Source organism: Genypterus blacodes, unplaced genomic scaffold, assembly GCF_046128005.1.
Source record: "Genypterus blacodes isolate CSIRO-AG114 ecotype Tasmania unplaced genomic scaffold, CSIRO-AGI_Gbla_v1 ptg000147l_1, whole genome shotgun sequence".
NCBI lineage: Eukaryota > Metazoa > Chordata > Actinopteri > Ophidiiformes > Ophidiidae > Genypterus > Genypterus blacodes.
The window spans coordinates 2,033,689-2,061,490 of NW_027466949.1; the positions used below are offsets into that span (position 1 = coordinate 2,033,689).

General features: G+C 44.4%; 5 protein-coding genes across 5 annotated transcripts in view; 2 read left to right on the top strand and 3 right to left on the bottom strand.

Annotated features, from left to right (window-relative positions):
* Positions 1-27,802, top strand: part of asap2a (ArfGAP with SH3 domain, ankyrin repeat and PH domain 2a) — a 104,379-nt gene that overhangs the window by 58,090 nt on the left and 18,487 nt on the right. The window lies entirely within an intron of this gene.
* LOC143012466 (dnaJ homolog subfamily C member 30, mitochondrial-like) lies at positions 89-1,774 on the bottom strand. Its single transcript, XM_076165587.1, has one exon. It carries the CDS (start codon positions 1,758-1,760, stop codon positions 852-854), a length of 909 nt encoding a protein of 302 aa, XP_076021702.1. The 5' UTR covers positions 1,761-1,774; the 3' UTR covers positions 89-851.
* On the top strand, positions 2,034-4,507 carry iah1 (isoamyl acetate hydrolyzing esterase 1 (putative)). Its single transcript, XM_076165589.1, has 6 exons — positions 2,034-2,194; positions 2,308-2,360; positions 2,451-2,602; positions 2,938-3,099; positions 3,201-3,322; positions 3,971-4,507. The coding sequence occupies exons 1-6, from the start codon at positions 2,132-2,134 to the stop codon at positions 4,145-4,147; spliced, it is 729 nt and encodes a 242-aa protein (XP_076021704.1). The 5' UTR covers positions 2,034-2,131; the 3' UTR covers positions 4,148-4,507.
* On the bottom strand, positions 4,302-14,192 carry adam17a (ADAM metallopeptidase domain 17a). The gene is made up of 19 exons (XM_076165577.1): positions 13,794-14,192; positions 13,319-13,451; positions 13,072-13,205; positions 12,747-12,835; positions 12,344-12,533; positions 11,032-11,162; positions 10,826-10,912; positions 10,131-10,256; positions 9,576-9,720; positions 9,345-9,436; positions 8,748-8,900; positions 8,362-8,567; positions 8,037-8,140; positions 7,772-7,906; positions 7,543-7,673; positions 7,375-7,453; positions 7,152-7,240; positions 7,001-7,060; positions 4,302-5,782 (listed from the first exon to the last, which is right to left on the bottom strand). Exons 1-19 carry the CDS (start codon positions 13,900-13,902, stop codon positions 5,369-5,371), a joined length of 2,607 nt encoding a protein of 868 aa, XP_076021692.1. The 5' UTR covers positions 13,903-14,192; the 3' UTR covers positions 4,302-5,368.
* On the bottom strand, positions 14,845-20,635 carry LOC143012467 (14-3-3-like protein). Its single transcript, XM_076165588.1, has 6 exons — positions 20,527-20,635; positions 19,635-20,021; positions 16,804-16,927; positions 16,148-16,311; positions 15,925-16,020; positions 14,845-15,787 (listed from the first exon to the last, which is right to left on the bottom strand). The coding sequence occupies exons 2-6, from the start codon at positions 19,920-19,922 to the stop codon at positions 15,716-15,718; spliced, it is 744 nt and encodes a 247-aa protein (XP_076021703.1). The 5' UTR covers positions 19,923-20,021; positions 20,527-20,635; the 3' UTR covers positions 14,845-15,715.

Below are 27,802 nucleotides of genomic sequence, written 5' to 3' on the forward strand. Positions count from 1 at the left end.
GCAGTTATTTTCATGTTTAATGTAGTTAATGGTGTGTGATAAAAGATTCAAGCAACACTGATTTAATTGTGCTCCAACAGGCACGGTTCATAATTTTAATAAATATCATCCAGGTTACATTCCTGTTATGACCTCATTCACTGGCCTCTCCAGACAGAATCATCACACAGTACAGCCACAATTCTACACATGTATTTCACAAATGTCAACACGAGTCAGTCGACAATGATGACATGATTCAGAGACAAATTTAAACAATCTGCTTGACACACGACTTTATAAAAGCCAAATCAACCAGTAAAGCTTCCTCATGATAGCAGCGTTCTGCTTGATCCAGGCACCATAATATCAGTGTGACAACACATCAAACTTTTGCCCTTTACCCCAGTAAAACTATGTACAATGGCTAAAACAGTATAACGCCTCCGGATTCAAACTCAAGAACACTGCATTCATACGTACTCACAGACCGAGGAGACAGTCATGTCCAGAATTTAGTTTCTTGGGTTTTCCAGAGGACAGCAGCATCTCACACAATATTGCACTGTTGCATGATTGACATATGATACACTATATATCCCTGCAGAGAAATCCTTGCTTGTGCGTCCGTCAAAACACACACACACAGACAGACAAAGATCAAATATAAATCAATTGGATGGAGGTGGATAATATGCCAGCCGATCTGATCACAAATAATAAAACCCAAACAGCCACTTCAGAATTTAGTGTGAACATTTGGATCCTGATTCATCATCAATAAAAACAAAGTAAACAGTCAAGTTGGGGCTTTAAGGAACTTCAACGACTAATACAACAAAAACAATGTCGTTGAGCCCCTCAGATGGATTTCAGCCCCGTTTCATGCTGAACATGATGGCCAGGGCCGAGAGCACCAGAAGAGCCAAGCACACGTCCGCCATGTTGGTTCTCTCCTGCTTCTTCTGCTGCATCTCCTCTTTACGGACCCGGTTGTTCCTCTCGCGCTGGAGCTGCTCGTTGTAATGGGACTGGTAGAACTTGTCGAAGTCGAATATATCTTGGCTGTTCATGCCCGCCACGGACCGGTCAGTCGCTGTCGGTCTTGCGGAAGCGCCGGGCCCCTCGGCGGAGCGTCGGGTCGCTCCGTTGAGGTCCGCCGGGCTCAGCAGCCCCCGGTCGTACTTCCTCCTCAGCGTCTTGTTGCCCAGAACCGAGTACGCCTCGCTCACCTCGGAGAAGCGGACCGTCGCCTCTTGGCTCCCGGCGTTTCTGTCCGGGTGGAAGAGGAAGGACTGCTTGTAGTAGGCGGTTTTAATCTGAGCCTGGGTGGCGGTGGTCGTAACTTGGAGGATTGCATAATAGCCGGTTTTGGTTCTGTACAGGGGCTCAGACCGCTCTCCGGTACCGCTGTACGCCCGGACGCACACGAACTGTTCGTGACCCCGAAACAAGCTCTGCTGTCGCCATAGAGACCTTGACGTGCGGGTAGTTAGGTACTTCTGGGTTCTTCTCTGTGAGGTATCGACACAAGCACCGACTCCATTTTCAGCGGTACCGAGTAGTAACTTTGTTGTGTAACTGTCCTGCTGCCGGTGTGTCGCTCTCGTCCCTGATACTTCGTCATTTTTAACACCAGCTAACAGAAATCCCGTCGGTAAAGATGAATTGCACGTTGAAGTCCTGTTTCGTACGCAGAAAGTCCCCATAAAATCTCGATTACATGATTTGTTTACAAAGTTATGCACACCTTTACCTAACTGCAGCTTGACCCCCGCCATGTTACCGGGAGCGAAGAAGGACGTTGCAATTATGGACGTCGTATGACTCCATCGCCCCCTAGCGACAAGGCGCCAATACTACGCTGAGATCAAGTATAGAAGGTAACGCAATATGAATAAAGTAAACAAAGGCCAAGAAAAATAATCAAATTATACAAAAATCAAATACTCCGTCAATGTATTCATACATTTTTTTCACTATTTAGAATGTTTGGTCCCTCTACTTCCTGTAGTATTTATCTGATCTATTCCTCTACCGTCCTGTGGGGGACAGCATTACACATACAGAAGTTCGAGCTGTCAGAATTATAGTAGAAGAACAAGAACTAAGAGCAGTTTTTAAACATCCGTGAAATAAATCCGGGTTCGTAATGTCTAAATTCAAAACAGTGTCTTGGCCAAAAGTGATCTTATTTGGCGATTCCATCACACAGGTCAGTCCGTCCTTCAGACTTTGACGTGATCCACTCTGTCCCCCCTCGTTAGCTGCTAACCGGGTGGATGAATGGCAGCCTGTGACTGTGTGTGTGTGTTTGTGTTCTGTCAGGTTTCATTCCAAGCCAAAGGATGGGGCTCCGATATCGCTGACAAACTTGCGAGGTGAGTGTCCCCATAACTACCCCAGGCTTCGCGTCCCTGTAAAGCGTCTTGTGAGCGTCTTGCGTGTTTTCCTCTTTTTTTCTTCTTCAGGAAGTGCGACGTTGTGAACCGAGGACTTTCCGGCTACAACTCCAGATGGGCCAAGATCGTCCTCCCTCGACTCATCAACAACCAGAACCCGGCTGAGCAGAACATAGCAGCGGTCACCGTCTTCTTTGGAGCCAACGACGCTGCTCTGGAAGGTACCTGCATGGATCAAATCTGCTCTAAATGATCGGATACATATTGTGCATTGATTGATAAGATGATTTCTAGGTTAGTGAGTAGGTTAACATCCTTCCAGCACAACTGGTACGTGTTGAGTTGGAAGAGGAACTGCAACTACATACTATTCTATGCTCAGAACTTACCAATCGACCCTCATCTTAACCCTTCTGTTTTAAAAGTTTCGTCTGCATGCTTGTATGTATTCAGTTCCAGTAAATGTTTTCTTACTTTGATGTCATTTTAAGCATCTGCTTGTTTGGGACACAGATAAACTCAGTTGTGTCTCTTGTTGTCTGTCCCTGTTGTCCAGACAAAAACTCCCGGCAGCACGTCCCCCTGCAGGAGTACGCAGAGAACCTGAAGGAGATAACCCGGCTCCTGGCCTCAGCTGGGGTGTCGCCGGACAAAGTCATCTTCATCGCCCCTCCTCCTATTCACGAGCCAGCCTGGGAGAAGGAGTGCAAGCTGAAAGGTTACACACACACCTGCACGGTTCCTCTTCTGTCGTCTCCCTGTAGGTAGAGGTCAGTCACAGCTCATGGCCGCCTCCCACTCTGCATGCGTCTCTTACAGGATGTCCTCTCAACCGTCTCTACTCGGTTGCGGGTCAGTACGCCCAAGCGTGCGTCACTGCGGCTGGTCAGTGCGGAGTTGACGTCCTTGACCTCTGGACGCTCATGCAGAAAGATGGACAGGTGGGTGAAGCGCCGCACAACACGTCTGTATCACCGCTGTGTGTCGTCTTTACTGAACTCATCCTGGGGATTTAGTTTTGAAAATGTATAAAACTTGGAGCACATGACATGCAAAAGGGTCTGACTGTAAGCAGGAAATGAGATAGTACTGACTAAATTCTGTGGCCAATCTTCCTGGTGGTGGTTTTTTAAGTAACAGTAGTATTTGTTGATACATTTGGGGCTTTGAAAAATGTCACTGTGCGAAACAGCTCAGGGGTCATAATTAGTAATCCCTTGAAGGGATTACTAATTATGACCCCTGAGCTGTTTTGTTCATATCTTTACAATCTCATACAAGACTTTGTTGTCAATTGTAAAAGTTATTTATATATATATATATTTTAAGAACAGAACATAGAACACAATGCCTAGGAATCACACTGTAGAATCGTCACAAAAAAGTTAGTTTAAGTATGAAAGTTTAAATTTGTTTGTTTCATTTTAAGACGTTTGGATCTGTGTCATGGCCAAGAACAATAATTTATTTATCTGACCCGTTGCCAGTATTTCTCAGTGTTTTTATGAGTGTGCAGTATCTCTTGTGTCACTTCTCTAAAATCAAACCTTGATGGCTGACGTGTCACGTTTCCGTCTCGTGGTCCACAGGACTACACGCTCTACCTGTCCGACGGGCTGCACCTCTCGGAGAAGGGCAACCAGTTTGTGGCCCAGCACCTGTGGGGGCTGCTGGAGAAGCTTGTGGCCGACCTGCCCTTCATCCTGCCCTACTGGGGGGACGTGGACCCCAAAAGCCCAGAGAACAGCCTTCTGTCTGACCAGTGAAGATGAGGACAAAGGAGTCTTTTATATACACGGCTGGACGTTAAAGGTGAACAGAACGCTCACCAACAAATCAAAAGCACTCGGGCATTGATCCCACATTGCTAAAACGATGAGATGAAATTGCTGAATATGTGAAATGTAAGACACGCATGACTAAATTGCACAATAAAATGTTTATTTTTGGGACATGATAATGCAACAACTTAATAATATTACACAACACAGGGAATCTGCTGCTTGTGTAACAGTTTCCTTGACCTTTTAGTAAATACTTGTACAATAATGGGACTTGGAGGAAACAGTGATAAGACGTTAAATAAATCAAAGCGGTGCTTGGCTCAAATAAGCTCATCAAGTCTGGGCTGTTGGAAAAAAAATGACAAATCACCTCGGATAATTACTACAAAAATGAAACTCAGGACCTCTAGATTTCTGTAAAATCTCAGATAAGCAGGTGTGGAACGTTTAGGCACAAAATGAGAAAAGGCACCCGTTTGTTTCAGGAGGAGGAAGGGAAATGAGACCTAATATTCAAATAACCACATTATGACGATTGCATGACAACGTGACTAACTAAAGGTCCCACACTTTGCAAAATGTTCAACAAAAACACAATACTGAAGAGGCCACAGCTCGCTCCTCACAATGTTGAATTTAAAAAGGTACAAAAAAAGTGTCAACATTATACAAACCTGCAATGTTTTAAAAGAACAAACCATTAACAACATCATCCAGTGGTATGAACAAATACTGTAAGTGCTTATTATGACATCATCTCAGTTAAGATTCTGTGTTCTTTAGTTTGCACCTTTTAAAGGTTTAACCCATGATTAGAAAAGGCTGTGAGGCTGCGTTGCTGTACGGACGGTACTTTGTGCACAAGCGTTTGAGCAGAGGAGAAAAAAAAGCGACATTTTGTTTGTCACTTATGAGCCACAGTGTAACTTTGTGACACACAGGCAAAAGCTGAAAATGCCCTGGGTCCAATGAAAGCACATGTATGTAGAATTCTAAATCATTGCATGAGACTGGAAAAGGCACCACATTGTTGATTTGATTTGACTCAGGAGCCTTTTTTGACTGCAGTCTGGCATCTCAGAGAACTCATCCAAATCTACTAATATCTAAATTGTTTGAGTTGGAATTTGATTGACAAATGCAGTGATTGTTCCCTAAAACACATCAGGTTGCATGTAAGCGCCCAGTGCTGATGGTTTCCTCTCAGCACTCGGTCTCTTTAGTGTCAATGCAGGCCTGCCTCTGTAGGCGCCGCCCCCTGGCCAGCGGGCTCTGATCGGTCAGATCCTCGTAGGAGGATTTCGTAGCCGACGAGTAGACTCCGGCGGTTGTGAAATCTTCCGACAGGCCCTCCTCGCCCAGATGGGAGTCGCTGCTGGTGTCCTCCTGGATGGTGGCCATCCGCGGCCCCCCTACGCTGTCCGGGGTGAGGCCGTAGCTCGGGCCTGGGGCCGGGGTACTGGTGCTGCCGGTGGGAGGGGCCCCTGCCTGGACCAGCTGCTGGTGCTGCAGAGGCAGGGAGGAGGGCACGGTCCGGCCGGTGGAGAAGGAGGGAGGTAGAGGAGGCTTGACGATGCGCACGGATGCCGACTCGAGGCTGCTCAGCATTTCTTGACTCTGAGGAGCGAAGAGGTCGTCGTGAGACAAAGACATCAAAGCTGCCTGTGTGAAGCTGAGGCTGGGATCCATTCCATTTTTACTTTAATCTAACAGAACGTTCTACATGTCTGATCTTCATAGGTTACATCATAGCATAAGTGTATTATGGTAATGAGGTTATTTGTGTTATATGCAAGAGAAAATACCATTCAAAACAAAATGGAACGTACCCTCAGTCTCTGCCTTCTCCCATTAAACCAAAAAGGACTCAACGCTGTGCAGCCATTACAAACGAAAGGAAAACGGAAACAACCACCTAAAGGACATTACCTCCTCCTTGTAGTGGCGTTAAACAGCAGCAGATGCAAACGTAAAATGTTTTGACACACTCTCCATCGGGCCTCACAAACGACAACACGGTGCAACCTCTCCACTCAAGTTTGAATACTCCTGAAACGCAGTCTTGCTTTCTGTGAGTAATCTCTGCCCGGGCGCCACTCTGCAGCCAGTACAGTCACACGTTCCACACATTCTCACCTCAGGCCCAGCTTCTCTCACTTCATCTGTCAGGTGAAAGACGCAGGAGACTGAATATGTGGAACGGAGGCTCAGCGATTACGGCAAAGAAAAGGCGCGACTGCAGGAGTATCCCAAACGTGGGCCACCGACCATGCAATCCTCATGGACTCAATGGCAACGCAATCGCAACACCAAAGCCACGGCACACGCACTCACCTATGGCGGGAGCTCTACTACAAACTTCCACCATCTGCTGCAGTTCCAATGGGAATGGGAGGGGCCAAGGCAAAAAGTGATGGACAGGTCATTTGGGCAGCTGGATCCCAGCAGTGAGACTGAGGCCCTTACTGATCCATAACCTGATCATTAAGTCACATTGCTTTACGTTCCACCTTTTTCTAAGTCTAACTCCATCACCCCCTGCATCCAATCAGTGCAGGATTCATCCTGAATATCTTTAAGTATAGTTGATTAAATGTTGACTGCACATTGAGAGCAAGTTTCAAAATACTTTTTTTTTTTTTTAAATCTTAGCTGAACCAACATGGTCACGCCTAACCCTAGATATAGATTTAGAAAAAGGTCAATAATCCCTCTTCCTCATCGATGCCAGTGTGTTTTTAAAGAAATGACTGTGGTGTTAGTCAGGTTAGTGTGACAGCAAGACATGGACACAAGAGCAAACCATTTGAGGGTGTGAGAGTAAGAGGCGCTTACACTCGGAGGGTAGAAGAAGGACTTGGTGTTCTCTTCATACTGTTGATCGAGTCGCTGGTCCTGTAATATAGAAACGCAGAAGGACCAGACTTAGGAAACGGTCCGGGTCTCTGTTCCCCTGGAGGATAGTGGGAACTCGGTGTTGACTTACCACACAGTGAACCAGGATGCTGAGGGGAATCCAGAAGATGAGTGAAAACACCACGACGGAGCCCACGATGTTATCAGCCAGGAACTTACCTGATGGTGGTAGAGAGACAGAAAGAGTCAAAACAGGAATGTGAAAATACGACGAGACGGAAAGAGTGCACAAAGCTCTGATTCATGCCGTTTGCAATGAAATTCTCTTTATATCGTCACACAATTGGACTTACCGAATGTATTGATGTCCAGCTTGTCAATAAAGTCCCACAGCCTCTCGATCACGTCCTGCACCTGCTTCATGCACTTCCCCTGTAATGAGACGGGAACGTGAGCAATCTCGTGAGCAATTTGGATGTAATGACAAGTTGTAGAATGGTGCAGTGTGTGGATCCACTCACGCCCTCGTCGCAGAAGCCCACAGTGCAGGGTTTGCCCTTGCGCAGGAAGAGGAAGCTGCCGTTAGGTTGGGTGAAGGGGGTACAGGTGCCATCTTTGCCCCTGCAGCACACTTTACAAGAGTCCTCCGTCTCTGGAAAAGGGAGAAAAGGACGAGCAACCTCAACTACACCGTCTCTTTATGTAATCACGCATTTGTCCCTTGTTGGGACAGATGGAGTTGCTCCGTACCGTTGCAGGCGCAGGACTGAAGGTTCTGCGTGGCCTCACAGAAGGGGTTACACTCCCCGTTATGACACAGGCCGTTGTCCACACACACGGTGTTGTCTAGGGCATTTTCAGGGGGAGGACACTCGCTGCTGTTGCCTGCAATATGTAGGGAAGATCAAGAGGTTTAACAGTGTTAGAGGCTGGAGTAACCCGAGTTGGAAAAGAAAATGGCTTTGCAGACAGCGACTGCCGCAGTGGCTGTATGTGACCAGCAGGGGGAGCTCACCTGTGCAGCTGGACATGCCTTTGCATGTCGCACTGATGGGTTCCTGGCACTTCACTCCTGCTTGCTCAAACCTGCAGTTCCTACAGCAAGGGCTGTTTCTATCACTGTGGACAAGAGAGCAGACGAGAGTGAGACTCTTAACCTTCACCACAAAGGCTTTCTGATGTAAACACAATATCTGGAGAGGGTTAAGTTCATAAGTGTTCAGAGAAGTGAGCAAATATTACAGCAACAGTCCTCACTGTGTGTGTGTGTGTGTGTGTGTGTGTGTGTGTGTGTGTGTGTGTGTGTGTGTGTGTGTGTGTGTGTGTGTCAGCTCTCATACCTGCACTCTGCCTGTGTATCACGTTTGAACTTGCAGTCTGCGGTGCAGCAGGGGTCATCATTAAGGTGGAGTAGCCCGGGGTCGCACTCCTCCCCTTCCTCCACTCGCGAGTTGCCGCACACTTTGCTGTTGCGCTCCTTGAAGCAGACGGGAGCTGTGAAACGCAGCGTCTTTCCTATGGAGATCTTGCTGCAATTGGAGAAGCGCTTGAGGAGGAGGAAGAGAAAGAGGAGATGTTAGTTAGACACATTTAATGGGCTTCACATATCATTCTATAGACATTAACTAACAATATCTCGTTGCATACTGGAACATTTTAGGCTAAACCCTCTAGTAATGGCCTGGTTGTATCCCTTTCATTATTGGATCCATCATTAGGACTGCACCTTGTTGTTGTAGTGGTCTCCACTCACAGCGATGGGATACATGACAAACTTGCCGCCATGGTCATCACTGGGAGCACAGTAGGCGATGTTGTCGGGGTCGTGCTCGGCCCCAAAGTTGTGGCCCAACTCGTGGGTGGTCACCAAATCTGCCTCCTGGTGGGACACACACATTTGAGTTATTCATGATAAATTACATTTATTATAAAGTAAAATATGTTCAGGCGGTCTTTCTCTCTTGGAAGGAGCCGTTTAGATATTTGTCAAACGCTCGAGCTGCTTGTTTACATAATCAACAGCGTCTATCACATTGGGATGAAGAATAAAACCTTTATGAAAGTATGAAGTTGATAAAACATGCTCAAATAACGACGACTTAAAGACACCTTCTCCTTTAATTCAATCACCCCCTCATCGCCACATTTCCTCTGAGCAGAGAACATTTGGAGATGTGGAGGCGTCACTGGGCACCGGAACAAAATAAGGGCGTGAATCTTGGAGCAAAGTATCGATACTGAAGTTGTGTCTACTCACAAGCTGTGCACCGAGCATTTCATTTGCTTTTGCTTCATGTATGACTGACGACAAAGTAAAATGGACCTTTGTGAGGATGGTTTTCCCATAGTTCTTAGTGCTGGTCAAGCCTGTGTTGAGGTAACTGGGCTTCTGAACAGAATGAGATGGTCTGTATGCTGCAGAGGGACAAAATGTGAGGAAGACAGTGTGAATGTATGATCATTCAGTGCTTTGTCTCCATGGTCATTATTAGATCAGCCTCTAGTCTGTCCAGCTGATAAACTAACACATTCAGTCCTTATAGTGAGTCCTTACGTTTGGGACAAAGGCCGCCCAGGCCCTGTGGCTTTGAAGGAGCCACGTAGGCCAGGCCCAGCGTGCCCTCGTCAAAGTCCTGGTAGGTGAACAGGTGGGCCAGGCACACGGTGGAGGCGTTGTCAGCTACATCTGCGCTGAATTGCTTTAAAGGGCAGACAGAGAACAGCACTTTATCCCCCCTGACACCAATCACAGAACTGAAGATGAAGAATAACAAACATTTACACTGTTAGAAAACAAAGATTTCTAGCAGCAACACTTCATTTAACATGTAGGATGCATCTAAGCCAGACTTCTTGGTCCGGCTCCAAACTGAGTCTTGAGGGGGTTTGTTTGGAGTGTGAACACGATCCCAGCTCCTTCTGAGTCTGCTGGTCTTGTGATTGATCTGGCATGCCAGAGGACTAAGTGCACTTGGTTTACATTAAGTAAACTCTGGCATTCTGCTGGCATAGTGTTGCTTGGTGTACCTTGTTGTTCAATAGATATACATTGCTGTCGTATGTGTGAATAAAAATCTGAATCAATCGGAGCGAATGCTTTCTCTCCCACCTCCAGGAGTTTCTTGACGTCCCAGACCTCCTTTCCTTTCACTGGGCTGTTCTTCATGTTGTAGTGGACCCAGCCGCTGCCGCCGTGACCTGGGAGAGGCTTGGTGGGCTCTTTGTTAATGATGATCTGAGAAGAAGAACAGTATTCATTAAGGCATGGCGTAGAGTACATTACATTACATTAGAGTACAGTGTAATCTTTAGTGCTTTACAACTTTGGCTCAAACTGTTTTAACAGCGTTGAGGCTCATTAGCGGCGCTGTAGCGTTTCAAGTCTTTTGGATTATTACTTCAGTGCAGAAGATGTGAAGAGGCACATTAACTTGCTCAGATCTCTTATGAATGATTAATAATGTTAGACTGAATCTCTGGCAAGACTCTTCAGTGGTTGGAGGAGCTAAATGAATGCATATCTTTTCAGTGAGAAAGCCTGCGATGCACAGTGTGACAAACACTGTCTCCATTCATTCCAAGAGCCTGTGGAACAAAATGAATTACCCCCATGAGGCAGGAAAGCTTTCAGAGCCTCCAACACACGCTGCTTATAAACACACTGAGGGACAATGTTGCGGTCAGAATCGCTTTCATGAAACGAAGATGTCACACGGCACTGAAAGCCTTGGGTGTCTGAAGCCAAAACGCCCCAATATCGGTGCATTCTTTCAATCTTATCCCAAAAAGAGGTGGCACACACACCTGATTGATCTGGACCCCGTAGCCTTTGAACTCGTCGTCCCAGGTTGTGTTTCTATAGATGTCATCAACTCGGTCGATGAGCTCGATCTGAAGCAGGGAGAAAGCAGCGGAAATCATTTTTTCAGTGTTTTCCAGAACGATTACAGATTTTCCAAGGCAATGTGGAGCTAAAATATGGACATAGAAATGAGGGCATGGACTCAGACCAGGTAATTGAGAGTGACACTCTCTTGTCCACGGCCCATGTGTTTGAAGAAGCGGTAATCAGCGACCAGCAGCAGGGGGCAGGTGTTCTTCTTGTGATTGTGGACCTGTCTCTTCTCTCTGTGGTGGGGCTCTGCAAAGGGCGCAGTGAGACAGGTACGTGGATAGGAAGAAGTCAGACAGACGGGTAGGCGGAGAAAACGGTTGCGTACAAGTACAGGAAATGCAATAAACCACAGTCAACCTTGGTTCCATCTCAGGCAAACAGAGCCAGGCATATATGAGTGAAGGTAGACCTGCATAAAGACAGTAGAAGAATGAGGCCATGGCTCCATTATCCCACTGTTAATTGGCCTCAATTTCATATTTAGCAACCTGTCTTTTTCTGTTTGCCAGTGAACTGAATACTCTCCCTCTGTTTTTCTTCGGACTCGGCTGTATCACCGGGTTGTTGTAGACTAGAGACCCCAGTGCAAGATTATAGCAGAGCAAACATGAAAAGCTCTCTACACACAACCTGGAAAACCACTGAAAGAGTCACCTAACCACAACGTGCACAATGCTGCTGCTTTTCCTCGCAAAGACTGGAAACTTTAAAGGCAGATAGCAAATAACAGCTCTACCCGACCCAGGAATTCTGCAGGGACTTCAGATAATAAAACGATGTAAACTCTAAACTGTCAGTTGTAGAAGAATAAATAGGAAAAGAGGAAGACGCAGCATTGGAGCGGTACAGTATTCTCTTGTATCTGCCGTTCTGCTGTGTGGGTGTGCACAACTCCACTCCCAGTCCGCTCATTGGGCAGCACAGCCTGCATGAATTTTAATGCCTCCTCCATAAGAACCTTCACCTCGGCTCATATTCCCAACGAGTGCTTCCTCCTCTCGCAAATGCTTTAGGTTTCCAACGCAGCACAAAAGAATCAAAAGGCTTTTGGTTTTTATGTAATACCCTCTTGTCAGGAGTGTGTGTGTGTGCGCGCAGCATAGGCTCAGCTTTACAGTTAACAAAAAGTCTTTTATTAAAGTGACTGTTACAGAATCAAACACCCACCTCCCATTGTCTCACTACTACAGCCTCCTCCTTCCTTCTATCCACCTTTAACATTTGTTGTCCTCCTACTCTATCCATCTCGTCTTAATCAACCCCAAACACATGTCTAACATAGAGCCTAAGCTGTACAACATTAGTTATTTGCAACCTCCTCTTACTCAATCTTACTCCTACACATTTCCGTATTACCAGCACGAAGATAACACACACGAAGATAAGACGCTCCAACCCCAGAGAGGCAAACGGGCGGCTGTGCTCACCAGTCTCTTCCACCACCACCACCTCCTCCTCCTCCTGGCCCCTGGCAGTCTCAGGCAAGAGGTCCTTGGACTCTGCATGGAGGTAGCCACACACTTTAGGAGAGACGATGCGGCTCAGATTCTTGATGTCGTCGGAGCGATAAACAAGCAAGCGGCTGTCGTCAGACGTATCTGTGAACCGCCACAAGGGCTTGATGGGGTAGAGAGAACAAAGGTGGCAGAGTCAGACAGGAGAAGAGGTTAGAAATCTCAAAGTGGTGGGGTGACCGGGCAAGAGGACGGAAGTTGAAAATGTGGAAGAAAAGGGACATCAGGAAAGGCAAGGATGGGGGGAATTTAAACCGTTATTTCTGGTGAAAGGCATGTCGATGCTGGCTGCTTGGTTGCCATGACGTCTCCTTACCTCTACATTGTACTCTGCTTCATCAGTGAGAATGTGCGCAGAAAACTCATCCTCGTCCATGTGTGCCTGCACGCGTGAATTCTCCTCTCCTGCAAACAAAATTATTTCATTCACATGCAAATACTGGGTACAGCTTATGGCCATGGTCGTCATACTATCAATAGTCAAGTATCAGAGGAAGAAGCCCAAAATTATAGACGATGTGTCAATTGTACATTGTGATCTGTGCTGGGGCTTCTCTAAAGCTTTCCTTGTTTTGCATAAATATTTGTACCCATATCAGAACCTACATAGGCTCGTCTTTAAATGTGTGTGTTATACTCACCTACAACATGTCCAACAAAGTAGTTCTGTAGCTGAACATCATAGTTCTCCTCCCTGCCATGTTTATCGACAAACACTGCCTTGAAATTCTCAGTGAACAGGTCTGTGTTGGTGGTCAGGTAGAGCTTGAAATCCCTGAAAGAAGCCGAGAAAAGGATAAGACGTATATATAAAGTGAAACATGACAGCGAACCGCTTTGTGTGTGACACTGTGGGAGCCTGTGGAAGGTTTGAGGGTGCTGCTGTACCTGTGCAGAGCTCTGAAGCTCACCAGGCGCTCCAGGTGGGACTGGGTGTGGACGTCCCTCTTCCTCACCGAGTGGAGCTGGAGGCCTGACCGGGGCAGCACCTCAAAATCCGTCAAGATTGAGCTCAGATCATCTGGAGGACGGGGAGGGAGACGGGGGAAATCATACATGGCCGCCAAGAAACGTTGATTAAGTTGTTTTAAAACGACAGTAGCAACATTGTGTACTATTAAATCAGGTCAGTGAAGGCAACATTAGAGACTACCCCGTGCTATCAGCTAATAGCATGACATCACATCGGCCCTGTTCAATAGTCACAAACATGACGTCACCTCTTTCAACCGATACACAAATATGCGCTACCAACGTACATATAAACTACGAACATCGACGTATTCGTAAACAAGAGTAACACACGTTAGCGGTGAACACAGAGTGGCTAACATGAACGCTAGCTTCTTAGTTTGCTACTCACCAAACTCTTGATTTTCTTCGCTGCGACTGTTTTCCTCAGTTATCCTCGTCTTGACGGCGCAGTTGACCCAATAAGGAGCAATGAAAACAACGAACAGTGTGTACTTCATCTTAAAACGGCGCGTACAACTACAGAAGCGCTATCATTGTCGTGGTTTGATGCCCGTAGAGCTAAGCTACCCGGAAGTGCACCGAGTAGAAAACATCCGCTTCTTAGCTTCTAAAAGTGACTCTTCTCCAAATGCTGTCGGTCAGTTACACAAACTCATCACACCACAAGCGCGACAATGTGTGCCATTAGTTTGATTTAATGAAACATAGTACTTTTTTTTGTTTTCTTGTAGCTAAATGGATGCTGCCGTTGTTGGTGATAGATTCAGTGCTCTCTTCTGTTGTCAGCCATTCCACTCGGCCCAAACGTACAGTACATTACGAACACACCGCTGTTCATAGTGGGAATGTGACGTTTAAACGTTTATTATTGTTTTTCCTGATGCATACAATCTCGAGTTCCATCCTTTATATCTGGCACTCATATAACTATAATTATGATAATGTACAATGACCAAAAGTAGTTATCGTTCTACCATTGGCCTTTCAAAGGACCGTGTGTTACCAGTGGTCCTTGAATCCTCCACCACATAGCAATTTACACCATCACTATTCAAGTTGGTGGAAATTCCTTTATTATGGTGAATAATTCAAACACAATCTCCAAAAGTCTCCAACAACAGTGATATTCTGTTCAGATTTACAAGTTAAATTCCTCCAGAGGCGTGGAAGATGGTATAAAACTATAAGAACCATGTAGTTGCAAGTAGCTATTATTCAAAATGTTCATCTTCATTCATTCAGTAGATTTTGTCCAATTCAGCATGAGGAACTGCCATGTTTGTGTAGTTGGTGCTTTGCTCAAGAATCACAGATTCAGACAATTGCAAGTCAAAGGCACAAACAGAAGGACAAACGTGGATTTGGTTTATAAAATGTTTTTATTTGTGTTACATAGCCGATACATAGGGAATCAAACAGTTCCACAAGGCTTTTGAGGAATACAATGGATGAGTAACAAAATAGTGGTCCCAATCTCTAATGACAATCACTGGACAGACTAAACAAAAAAAATCTTTTAGGAGTAATAACCTACATTGAGAAGTATTAATCTTCACACTTGGACTTGTGTGTCTTACAGCATTTGTTCCCATTCCAGTGTAATATCTCAAAAGACATGCATGACAGAATCGTCTTTTTCCCATTAAAAGGTCCCTGCGTTTGGTCACATAAGCCTTACTGTGTTCCCCCAAAACAGACACGCTTCAGTGAAAAAAGTGGCATCTTAACCAGAGCAGATAGAGAGGATCAAACCAACGGGCACAACTTAACAGTATATTATAGTACTTGTTGCCAGCGTATTTAGCGCATTGGCTTTCCCTGCAAGTATGGAATTTGTTTCAAGTTGGACTTCAGCTGCTGTATCCGTACCACATAACAGGAGACACACACTAACGAGGTATGGGGGAAAACTAATCCTTAAATCTAACATTTCCTATGGGGGGGGGGGATACCAAACCTTTTTCAATTCATGGGATTTAGATTTCCAGTTCTTTAATGATGGGCCTCAAGTTATTCTGCCTTCTTAATTGCTCTAAAAGTTTGATACAAAGTAAAGAGATTTTCTACAGCTGAATCTGCACATATGGGAAGGCAAGGACGAAACACAAAACAAAAGAATAGAAGTTTTTCCTCTCCTCCAGTTTGTCTTACTCGATGTGAAGACTTTTTTTTTTTTTAATACATTTTTACGCAACTCTTTTCAGCAATGATTTTTATTGGTACAATATTTTTGAGTGGAGCAATAAGGAATGAAGGATGTGTACAAAGTTTTTTCTTTTTCTTGGAGATGACCCAAAATTTTGAAGGTTTTTAGTTCTCGTTCTCTGCCGCATCTCCGGCATCACCATCAGCCTCCTCGGGTGCGTTGTCTGATGTCCATAACTAATGAGAAACAGAAACATTCATATTTAAAAAAGCTCGTCAGACAAACAAACATTCAGCTTTCTGTATTGTCATGTTGCCATAACATTCCAGGATGGCTACATCTAAATTTGATGAGCATTGAGCGGACGACTCACCGTCAGGTTGTCTCTGAGGAGCTGCATGATGAGAGTGCTGTCTTTGTAGGAATCCTCGCTTAGCTTGTCAAGCATCGCAATGGCTTCATCAAATGCCTGTTGGCAAGAGGGAGAACATCAATAACTTTAACTGGAAGTCAAATAAAAAAAGAGGACCTACCATGATTACAATAATGTGGGAAATAAATCCACACAACATGTTTGTAGTTAAGTGTTTACACACATGTTTAGCCAGCTCGCAGGCCTTTTCTGGATTATTTAGGATCTCATAGTAGAAAACGGAGAAGTTGAGGGCCAAGCCCAAGCGAATGGGGTGTGTGGGCTCCATGTCTGTCTGGCTGAATTTAGAAGCTTCCATGTAGGCCGCCTCTGAGTTATTTATGATCTCTGGAAACACAAAAGATTAAAACAAAAGGTAATAATTAATGTAAAATCAACACAGGTGCATATATACTGTATACACACACACACACACACACCAATATGCCTTTGAACATTTTAACATGCTGATTTCCTTGGGTTGAGAGGATAAGTCTGGCATAAACAATGTAGATAATGAGTTAAATGGGATATTAAACTTAAACTTGTAACAAATCATGTCCCCTAAAGGAGTTGTGCTCCCTAAAAACTGGAGCTCGGTGCTCATGCAGCTGTGATGTACTGACCTACTTGACATCATTTCCATCTCTCAGCAACACAAAGACACATTCCTATTTGGAGCATACAGATGTCCAGCCTAAACGAGTAGGGCGGCTTATTTTAGATTTCACATACAATTTTAAAAGGACACTAGACATGTTAAAGATGCCCATAATAAATAAACATACATACCTCCTGAGGAAATCACATCTGAACAAAAGAGTACAACTGCACACTCACCAATCTTGGTAGTTTCACCGGCAACCTCAGCCAGGTATCTATAGTAGTCTCCTTTCATCTTTAGGTAGAAGACTTTGCTTTCCTGACCATTGGCGTTTGGAATTAGATTTACAGACAGCAAATCCTGTAGACAGAGAAAGACACATCAATCACGTTAGAACAAAGAACTCAAACAGCAGTGACGTTAAGTCACTTACTATACAGAACGGGATTAAGATTAAACACCCAACCTGCCCTTTTCAATGCAATATAAAAATAGATGGGTTGTGCCCATATCACATTAGCCTCTTTCCACCAGAGAGCACCGCCACAGCTGCTGTTCATCAATTATCAATCAAAGAGGCCGACAGCTATCAAGTACAGGCTGCTCAATCAGGAGCAAAGTGCATATGCACAGTTTGAAATCCTGAAACATTTTATTCGGTGACATATCACACACACCAGTCTTTCCAAACTGTTCTACACAATAAGGCCAGGTCTCTTGTGTATCCCTCAGTCTTCTGCCCCAGATTCCACACTCTTGATATCATACCACTTTCCACAGTATAAGAGAGAGATGGTGTAAGTAATGACACCGTGTCGTGCTGTACTGTCTGTGTGTGTTACATCATACAACCAGCCATTTCATTTCAGAAACGCCTTGCTTGAAACATGGAAATGTCTTTGCTCATTTGGACTTAAAGGGATCTTCTCTACATGGTTGGTGATGTGTTGATAGGATTAGCTGATGATGGCCTCTGTACTAATGAAATTATTTAAATAACGTGCTGTAAAATATACATGTGATCTAATTCAGACCCTATTGGTTTTTTCTTTGCTGAGCCATCACCCTGTCAGTGGATATGGAAAGATTGCACCGTCTAATCTGTCAGTGACCGTTTGAGAGCTGCTGATCTATTTTAAATCATGAAAATCCTTAAAAATGAGTCTGGGCCTAATCCAAAGGCAAGTATGGTGATCCGAGTTAAAATGATGTTTTCCCCCACAACTCATAGGTATAAGAGATAAGTGATTTAAAGACGAGTTCCTTTAGAAAACCTGCAGAAGATGTTGGCCTCCTCATGAGCCAAACCCTTCCCAGCAGCCACTCCCTTGCCATTGCAATGTAAAGATTGGCTCAGCTAAAACCCTCAAATGTCTCAAGAGCAAAGCATTCCTCTTCACTGCATGTTCTGCACAATAGACAAGAAAATTATCTGCCAGAGAGATTCCACACAAAGCTCTGATTTCAGCCACCAACAAGACAGTGCAAACAGATAAAGCCAGAGTGCTAAGGTCTAGATACCTTCACTCATCTAGTAAGAGCTGTTAGAAGCCTCCAGCCTGAATGAATCACTGCTTATCTCCAGATCAATGAACAGCACTGTGAGCAGTTGAGTTTAAATTCAACGTAATCAGAAAGCCCAGACAAGAAGGTGATTTTAAAGTGTAATAGTTATCATAGAAGATTAGACTGAACATGTATTTCAGCTAGTTCATGGGTCCAGCCCCCAATTAAAAAAAAAAAAAGACTCTCCAATTTCAGTGTCTACATTGCAGTGCTCTAACAAGATTATAAACGGCCCAAATCTGCGAAACTAATATCTTATCAGCTGCAACCTCTACATCTTACATTGTCAGACATCAGTTATCAGACATTTACCAGGCTACTACTGCACACAGACATGAGACATGAGTGACTACTCGCAAACTGCACTTTGCAGGAAGTCCTGCAGGAAGACACAGGGGCATGAATGCAGCAGACTTGTCTCTTGCAGTCTCTGACGCTTTCGTCGACGCATACGTAACCTTTCAGGCCAGTGTGGACAAGCTAACACATGAGGTGTGAAACACACCCTCTGCTGTCAAACCCTCCGTCAACACTTACCAGCAGAGATCGTGTAGACTGAGTCAGGGCCTTACAAACACACCCACTCAAGTCGAAGAAGAATCTAGTTGAAATTGAATTGCCTATATAGTGTCAGCAGCTCAGGGGAATCATTTCAGTCTAACAGCTAAGCTTCAACCCAGATCTCCTAATCCATTATCAAGGCTGGCTAGAAATAATGTAAAGCACCAATGCCTGCATTAGATTAAACAAGATGTGAAAGCATAGCACAACTACAAATAATGTGAGGAGTGTCTGATCGTGAGCGTGGTCACACTTCTGGTGATTTGGACAAAGTAGCTACCTGTTCAGCTGAGCACAGCAATGAAGTCATTCTTTCTCATACGTCTGTGTTCTTCCCCCACCCTTTGAGACACACCTCGCTAGTGTAGTCACTATAACCTTTTCAGTTCACGCCCTACAGGATTTGAGCCCATTGTTCTAAATACAGATTCCCAAAAGGCAAAAACTGTGGGAGGACTACATAATACTTCCTTGTCCTCTCTTGTTGAAGAGGCCATTTTAGCACAAGAGCCTCTCACAGGAAATAGGAGGGGATATTTGAGACAACGTATTGGGCTAAATCTAAATCGGATCCAACTGTGGCTTTTGGTAAAGGTGTGGTTTAGAGATGGGGCATGAGTAAAGGAGGCACGTTCAAGCAAACGAACTGATCTTAAACAGCTTTCATAAATAGTACAAACGTAACGACAGAGACGCTAATATTCGATTTGTAGTCGTTGTGTCGTTAACCTGACATCAAAAACGACAACCGATGAGGTAATCGGACTCAACTAGCGCCTCAATCAAGCGAGTGAATTACAATAACGCTGCACAGAAACACCGCCGCGCTTCGACCCGACATTGTCGCAGGGAGGCGTTCCGCTCCGCGCACACACACAGGTAACATGCGGACGCTTCGGGACAAAAACGATTCAACAAAAAGGTCAAAGTTGCTATTTACCAAAACGTCTTGGCAGATATCCTCCAGCTCCTTCTCCACTTTGGCGCGGTACTCGGAGATCATCTGCTTTCCGTCTACCGAATCCTTCTGTTCGATGCTGTGTATCACCCTCCAGGCTGACCGCTTCGACCCAATCACGTTTTTGTAGGCGACGGACAGTAGGTTCCTCTCCTCGTTTGACAGATCATTCTTCGACTTTGTGACCGACTTCATGAAGTCTGCCATGTCATCGTAGCGCTCCGCCTGCTCCGCCAATTTGGCCTGGTGAATTAAAGCCGCCGTGTCCATAGTTTATATTTTAGAAGCGAGGGGGATTAAGAAATCACAAATCCCAGGAATGCAAGTCAAGAACGGCGATCGTCCCCTTCTCCTTGGTGACGTCAAAAGCTGTGAAAAGAGTTGATCCAATTAGTACAGTGTCGATATAACTGAACATATCTCAACAATCATGGTGGGAAAGAACAAGCACTCGATCGCTATGGATGAAGTGGGTTGGACGCTGGATCGCGAGCTAGATATCGTTACCGATTAAAATATTTGGCTGCTAGAATTTCATTCCAGAAGCATTAACTAACCACTAATTTGGCAACGTCCAACGCTTATCTCCGCTGGACGCCTGGTTATTAGCAGGGCGACATAACGGAGAAAACCCCGACAAGTAAAACTAGAGGAGAGCGGAGATTGATTCACAAGGCAAACCCGCCACAAAGCTGGCCGCTGTAGCTAGCTAGCAGAAGCTAGTTAGCATAGCTACACGGCCACTCCTTTCGGTAGAATTTACGGTACTGCTACAAAAACACAAAATGCGCCAAATTTCGTCGTTTGATCGGTGAATTTGGGCTTATATATCTAAATAATATGATATAAAATCAAACAAGTCGTTGTTGCTGACCTGCCGAGATCCAAAATTGCTCCACGAATTGATGTGAATCGAGAGTTCGGTTAGAAAGGCAAAGAATGGCAGCAGCTACGAAAAGCCAACGGAACAGACTAAGAGGGCGGTCCAGCTTGATGTCGTTCGTCCAATCGTTAATCGTATTTCTTATTGATTGACAGTGCTTTGGAGCCATTTGAACCAATAGGTGTTAAGCAAGAAGGAACGGGGCGGGTCTTGGGGATAGTTAGACAGGCCAGAACGCTGCAGCGGCTGGGGCCACGGGGTTTCCTCCAATTAGAGCAAGGGAGAAGACGTCACCGTGTAGCCATGGTGATGCTCCTCCAATCACTCCCCGAAATTCACACACTGTGGGAAGAGGGCACTGAAGGCGGGCGTGGCACTCAGTAGCTGCATGTACAAAGACTGACAATTGTATTTTGGTTTGGTTTAGTTCTTGTAAAATGATTAGTGAAAACTGCATTTGTACAGGGATATGTGACACCGCAGGAACAATAAGAGTTTGCCACTAAGATAGATAGATAGATGGATAGATAGATAGATGGATAGATAGATGGATAGATAGATAGATAGATAGATAGATAGATAGATAGATAGATAGATAGATAGATTGAACACCTCAAACCAATAGACATTTTCAGATTGCCTGGAGTAAATCAGGCCCCAAATTGCCAGGATTATCCTCTACTGTGTCCAGCTATAACTATGCCCTGTTGTATTTAGGGTATGACAATGACCTCTGTACATCCCATCTAGGGTAGTATCAGTTACAGCTATGGAATTTTCCTCCTTTGAAAAATTGGTTCAGCTCTTAGTTATATAGGTGAGTATAAAAGGAGGGGCGAGTGCTGGTATCCCTGTGTTTTCCTCTAATTTGTCGTACCTAGTATTTTGTGTAATGCTGCCATTAATCACCCTCCACAAATGCGTTTCATTATCCCGATGGTTCTCCTAAACTTTTCACACTTCATGTTTCAGGTCTGAGCGCTGCCTTACTTAACAGCTAAGTCACAGGGGTTAGACAGATCGGCTAACTGCTGACTTAAAGAGAGGGTTACGTAATGCTTAGAAACCCCTATGTGTGGTTGGTCTCCTATGAAACCTGTCTGTCGGGATACTGCACCCATTCATCTTCTCTGACAGTTTGGGGATTAACACAGTCCACGGAATTATAAGGGCCAGAGTATCACGTTACAGGTCAACCATGATACTGCCAGCACCCCTCATTAATTTTGCTTTTTGCTTTAATTCAATTGCTGATTAAAACAGCATAAATCTCAAAATAAACCAAAAGTATACAGAATCTAAAATGTAAACCTGATGTGCGATAACATAACAGTTTGTTACCAGGTTTGACTGATTATTAACTTACATTGCCTGATTTGCAGGGTATATATCCATTGTAAAGTATATGATAAGACAAGACCTAAAGTGCATTTTCTTCTTATTGCTTATTAAATGTTGTAAGCATTACCTGGCTAAATGCTGTACAATATGGAAGATGACATCATACAGGCAGAGTAAACTGGGTTTGTTTGTGCACAAAGTCCTGCTTTCCTATTGTCCCAGTAGCATAAGCTAGCCTACATGTATACAGTAACCACTGCTTAAAGTTCAACATATGCATAGAGCAATACATCCAGTCACACAAGGAGTCATGTGAGCATCAGTGTCAAAGAAAAAAAAAACATAAGACAAGCCTGTTGAGGTCAGATGTCATCTTGTGATCATGATATGGTTCTAGAAGTGAGAGACACCATGAGACAGACCTTCAACACTTTTATTATGAAAGATGAAGATCAAACATGCACTTCTCAAAGCACTAACATTAACACCAATGACGCCTAAATTCTACACAGGTGTGTGAGTGCCAGGGATCTGGTGTTTGTCCATGTCGATGTTGACAAAGTTTCTATTTTGACTTTCATTTGTATGACTGCTTCGTTTCGAACACGAATCCTCTCTGTGAACTTAATCATCTATGTTTGAACCACCACTGCCACTTTATACTCCACAGACTAACAACTGTGACGCTGTTTCTGCTATTAGACACATTCTGAGATGAAGTTTTTCTTGTCCACAGAGGATCAGATGGCTATTAATAGAAATGTTTAATAGGTTGGGAAATCCCATGGCTTCAGTTCTAGTTTTGAGCTGCATGTGTGGATATTAGTGAGCATCCTCTGCTCCCACAGCCCAGGTACACGTTTCCTGTTGCTTCATCTGATCAATATCATATATGTGTGGTTTTATAAAAAGGAGATGCTATGGGCATTCTATTATTCTTTATTCTTATGTGGATGCATGAGCTGTGCAGAAACACACAACTTCTCCTCTACAGCAGCAATAGATCAGGAATCATTCAGAGATAGGTCAAGTCTATAACAGACTATCCACTAGAGAATATAATTTCTACTGCATGTAAGGAGAATGTGGACACCGGCGGCTGCAGCTGTGCACACGTGACCACATGTACTTTGCACACAGGAAGCAAACTCGCTGGTATACTTTCACAGTGGCTCTCATTTAGCCTCAGCAGGCTTTTGATGTGCTACTGCAAATGGACTTTGCAGGTTACTACCGCACATTTACAGAATGTGTGTGGAGCTGCTGATTGCAAGAGGTTGAATAATAGATGAGAGATGGAGCTCATTGGAGTCTTTTTCTGTATTTAAGGGGCACGGTTGGTTCAGTTTGAAGTATTTGTTCCTCACTAGCCCTTTGTACAGGTTTTATATTGCAGATATTGTGTAGACGGTTGCATAAAATCAGCGATGGCTGCGATTGTGTTTTCATGTGAATATTGTGAATGTCATTGTGTGTTTGTTAGCTGATGGAAATGGACGCCGTCTCCACTCCACACTGGGCAGTAGAGGGAGGTCATCTGATGGTAAGTAGACCTCTGTGCTCTGGTTCACAGCCTTTCTCTTGGTTCTAATTAGAGGTAATTATAACACACTTAGGCTCTCTCTATCCCTCTCATCCAATCACACACACACACATGCATACATACATAAGCACACACCAGTACTTCAGTATGGCAAGGCTCTAATTAAATCCAACAAAGAATGTCACTGAATTATCAAGTAGGATGCATGCACCTTCTTATACTTTGATTGCTTGTGTGAATAATGCACCAACTGGGCTCACTATGTGCACAGCACCAGAGAGATTTTTCTGTCTCCATACTAAAGCTCTGTGTGTGTTTGTGTGTGTACGATTGTGTATGTGTGGTGCACATGTTCATGTCTATGCCTCACTGCAGACCTCACAGTACTGTATGCACAAGCTGCATCAAAATCAACAAAATGGCTCTCTCTTCTCTTCTCTTCTCTTCTCTTCTCTCCTCTGCTCCCCTCCTTCTATGAAAGATTTACAGTTTAATCAGTCAGTCTGTGCAGTAGCTTACCATGTTTTGGGAATACAAATGCAGCACCTGCTGTAGATGGATGAGTAATCGTTCTTGGATCATCTCTGTCCAGAGGGTAGAACAGACCTTCATATCATCGCTAAAAAACTGAATAACAACCAACGAATGCCATGATGATTTCAACTTTTATGCTTTTACTTTCATAGAAGAAGGAACAAGTACAACATGTAACGCTTAAAGATGGCAGCACTTCACCTGTAAAGCCAAGTGAAGCCTGTCAGGTGACGTGGCTGTAATACCAGATTTGAAGCTCAGTGCTGTGCATTATGTTTAAGTCGCCCCAGTGAAATTCAAACCAATGGAGATGGCAGATTTACAGTTTGATTACATATTGGCAAAACAATACATGTACATTGTTGCCCTCTTATCCCAGACCACTACACTCAGGGATGAAGAACACATTCATTGAAAATGTAAACATATTGCTTTACTTTCAATGAGCAATGCAATTTATATTTAGCTCTAAAGAGGCGTTATGGGATTATGATTATGACCATCAGATTTGTGGCAGACGTATTCTCCATCAGTCATTGTAATCCCTTGTCGACAATAGCGGGAAATCAGCAGGGATTCTGTACGCTATACATACATACATTATGACTGATCCGTTAATCTGCTGCACACTCCTCGGTTTAGTCAAACGGGCAAGTGGAGCTGAAAGAGTGTGATGCACTTAAATGCTGATTTCATTTTACTCTCGCTCACATATTGGTCCGTTCATCTTGCATCCCTGGAGGCTTCCGCTGAAATAGTAGTTTTACGATTTGGTGCAGTTTAAATCTGAGTTGTGTGCTTAAGAGGAAATGGCTAGTAAGTAAATATTTAGGATGCATTCCCACTTTTATTGTGCTTAAACAGGATGCAGTGCAATTCAAACAAAACTGTGATGTTTGTCTCCTTTCTTCTCTTTTCCTGCTCTGCTTTTATAATGCACGTCCCTGTCTTTTCATTCTCCCTCTCTTTCCCCGCCTGTCCAGCACTGACTCAGCCTTTCCAGGGATGCTCAATGCTCCAACTTGTTCAGACACACACACACACACACACGCAAGCACTCGCTCATCACTGGCAGAGAATCGTGCTTCATGTTCAGAGATGTGCCCATTTTCCCCCCCATCATGTTCACTCTCTCTACGTCCTGCTCTTTTCACAAGCATGGAAGAAACACCTAAGTGAACATGTCTCTATGCGGGCCCCTCCCTTCACGGTCCCATACACACATGCGTGCAACACACCACAGCTTTCTCAGCCAAGGAGCTCAGCCACCAAGAAACATTCCACCTCAGTAAATAGTGGAGCGACAGATGGCTGCAGAAGAAGCCACAGACAGAGACAGAAGGACATAATGAGAAGTGTAGAATGTCGCATCATACAGAGCAGATTTGAAACGGCAGCAATGGAATGTTCTTCGTGTTGGGATCTCTGGTTGGATCTGAAAAAATGTCAAGAATGTGAATATGTCATATCTTAACAGTAAGCACAATACTGAGGATCATGCTGTCATTTGCCTCAATTTTAGATCAATATAGCAATGTAATGGCCAGATTGCCTCATTTTGTAGTATATGAAGAATTTGGTGTACTGAAATACAAGACGTGCGGTTGCATGGTGGTATTAAATATCCCATCTGGTCTGGGAATATCTAGAGATGCTCCTGGAAGATGGTGGAGAGTGTGTGTCTCATATTTAACTACAGATTTGTTGAAGTGGTGGCGGTGTGGTTTCAATGTTATTAGTTAAAAACAGTCTGGTTGCATAGATTATCTTACTGTTCCCTTACTTTAAAACAGTGCTGTGTGATCTGCGCCACCAGAATAACAATTGGGACAATACTTTCTCCAGTACTTAGTAATTCTCTCCAGTACTTAGTAGTTTTAACTTATTTGATTCTCTGGATATTACGACATTACAATGTTTTTGACAATTCAGCTCACCTATGTTTCTTTAGCATTAAGCAAATAATAAATGTGACTTTAAAGCCTATTTACTAACTGGGCCTGTCCTTTTGTTCTGTTTGACTGAGCGCTCCTGCACGGTTGGTTGGTTGATGATTGATTGGACTCTTTTTTTCTATTTTTTTTTTTACAGTAAATGGGAGGTGGGAGAGCAGGAAAATCATAAAAAGTTGAAATATCCTGCATCAGAAGATAAAAGCTGGAGTGATACAACCTTGTTGTTGCAGAGTTTAGTGATACGGTGTGGAGGAGGGAAAAGGTGTTACACAACAAGTGGGCTTCCAATACTCCCACCCAGGGTGCTGCAGTGCCAGAGACTCAGCCAAATGGAACACTGATAGGAGAAGGCTGAAGTGCTCCTCTCTATCTGCCATTTACCATCTGTCCATAAATCATTCTCTCATTTTTTTAGCCCATTTCTCTAGAAGCCCACGTCAACTTCCTTCTGCAGCACACATACAGTCCATTGTTGGATAAGACAGGCGTCCCTTTCTCTGCGTATAGTAAGCATTCTTTCTCTCTTCGTCAGATCCACACCCAAATAGTCTGTATGCTTGCTGTCAGCAGATCTGACGCTAGGCCATATAGGTTCTTGTGTCAGCCTGCATCCAGGCAGAGAAGCACACTGAACAGGAATGCGGCCGAGCAGGAAGGCCCATGCAGAGAGCAAATGGTTTCACCTGGGGGAGGAGTGCGAGAGAACATTTTCCCATGTCACGTATGAAGTGCGATGAGAAACAAAACGTCAATCTCCTCCATCTGTTTGGTTTGCAGGTTATTGTCACCTGCTCATGAGATTATTATCCACAAAACCAACTTCCTGAATAGTTTCACATCTATGACAGTGACACAAATCCTTCCTTAAAATCACACCGCTATGATTCATTTTTGATTCAGGACGTTGGCAGTGAGAGCTTTTCTCTCTGGGCATGTCCGGGCACAGTCTGCCTGCCTATTGGCCCCAGCGGTTAAACCCCGCCCTCCGATGACTCAGAAAGCCCTCAGAAAGACCCAGAAAAGAGGACATCCGCATGTGATTGTGCAAGCTTGTAATGGTGTCTGCCTCTGTGTCAAACCCGTGCATTTGGCACCTTTAAGCTTCAGGTCTGTGCTGCAGTCACACCAGGGTCACTCCCCGTCACTCAGGGAACATTACAGAGCGCAGCAGTCATTTCACCTTTGGGTGAACCACAGGGAGTGGCTTTAAGTAGAAAACAAGGTACCATAAAGACTGTTTTAGTAACTTTCCGTCTCAGCCACACCACAGAGCAAGAAACCAGAGGCCAATGGACATGCTGGTTGGTTAGATTTATTGTCAGGGCTGTGTTGGAAATGGTTTTTCCACTGTCTCTGTTGCCTGGATTTTCATAAATAGTCCCCAAAACAATCGTATTTCTCTTAAAGGACAATGTGGACAGTTCCCCCTTTCTATCCATCTTAGAGGGTAAAACGTAATATCACCCGTGGTATTGAATATCAACACACGCTGTAGCGCCTCTTCCATAGGTCTTCCTCCCTCGCCAGCAGGGCTGAAGGGCGAGCAGCGTGTTATTCCTGGACGCTCATATTCATGACCAGCGGGGCTTTTCCAATGCAGCAGAACATTCGGCCCCAGACACGGAATGATGATGTCAACTGGCAGCGCAGAGGTCACAAACTCAATTATTCACCAGGGTGCCTCCATCTTGTTTTGTTTTTTTTAAAGCTGCCGATCAATATATTGACTGATAGCTTTAGAGTATTCCAAAACAGCATTGTGGTGCATTTCCTGTTCTCCACTATAAATACCCTGGTTTCCTGCTTTCTCCTCCTCCTCTGATGTGTGAATATGCAGTATAGTATGTTCTGCTCTTAGATTCATCACGTGACAGCTCTTAGAGCGGTTTGATGT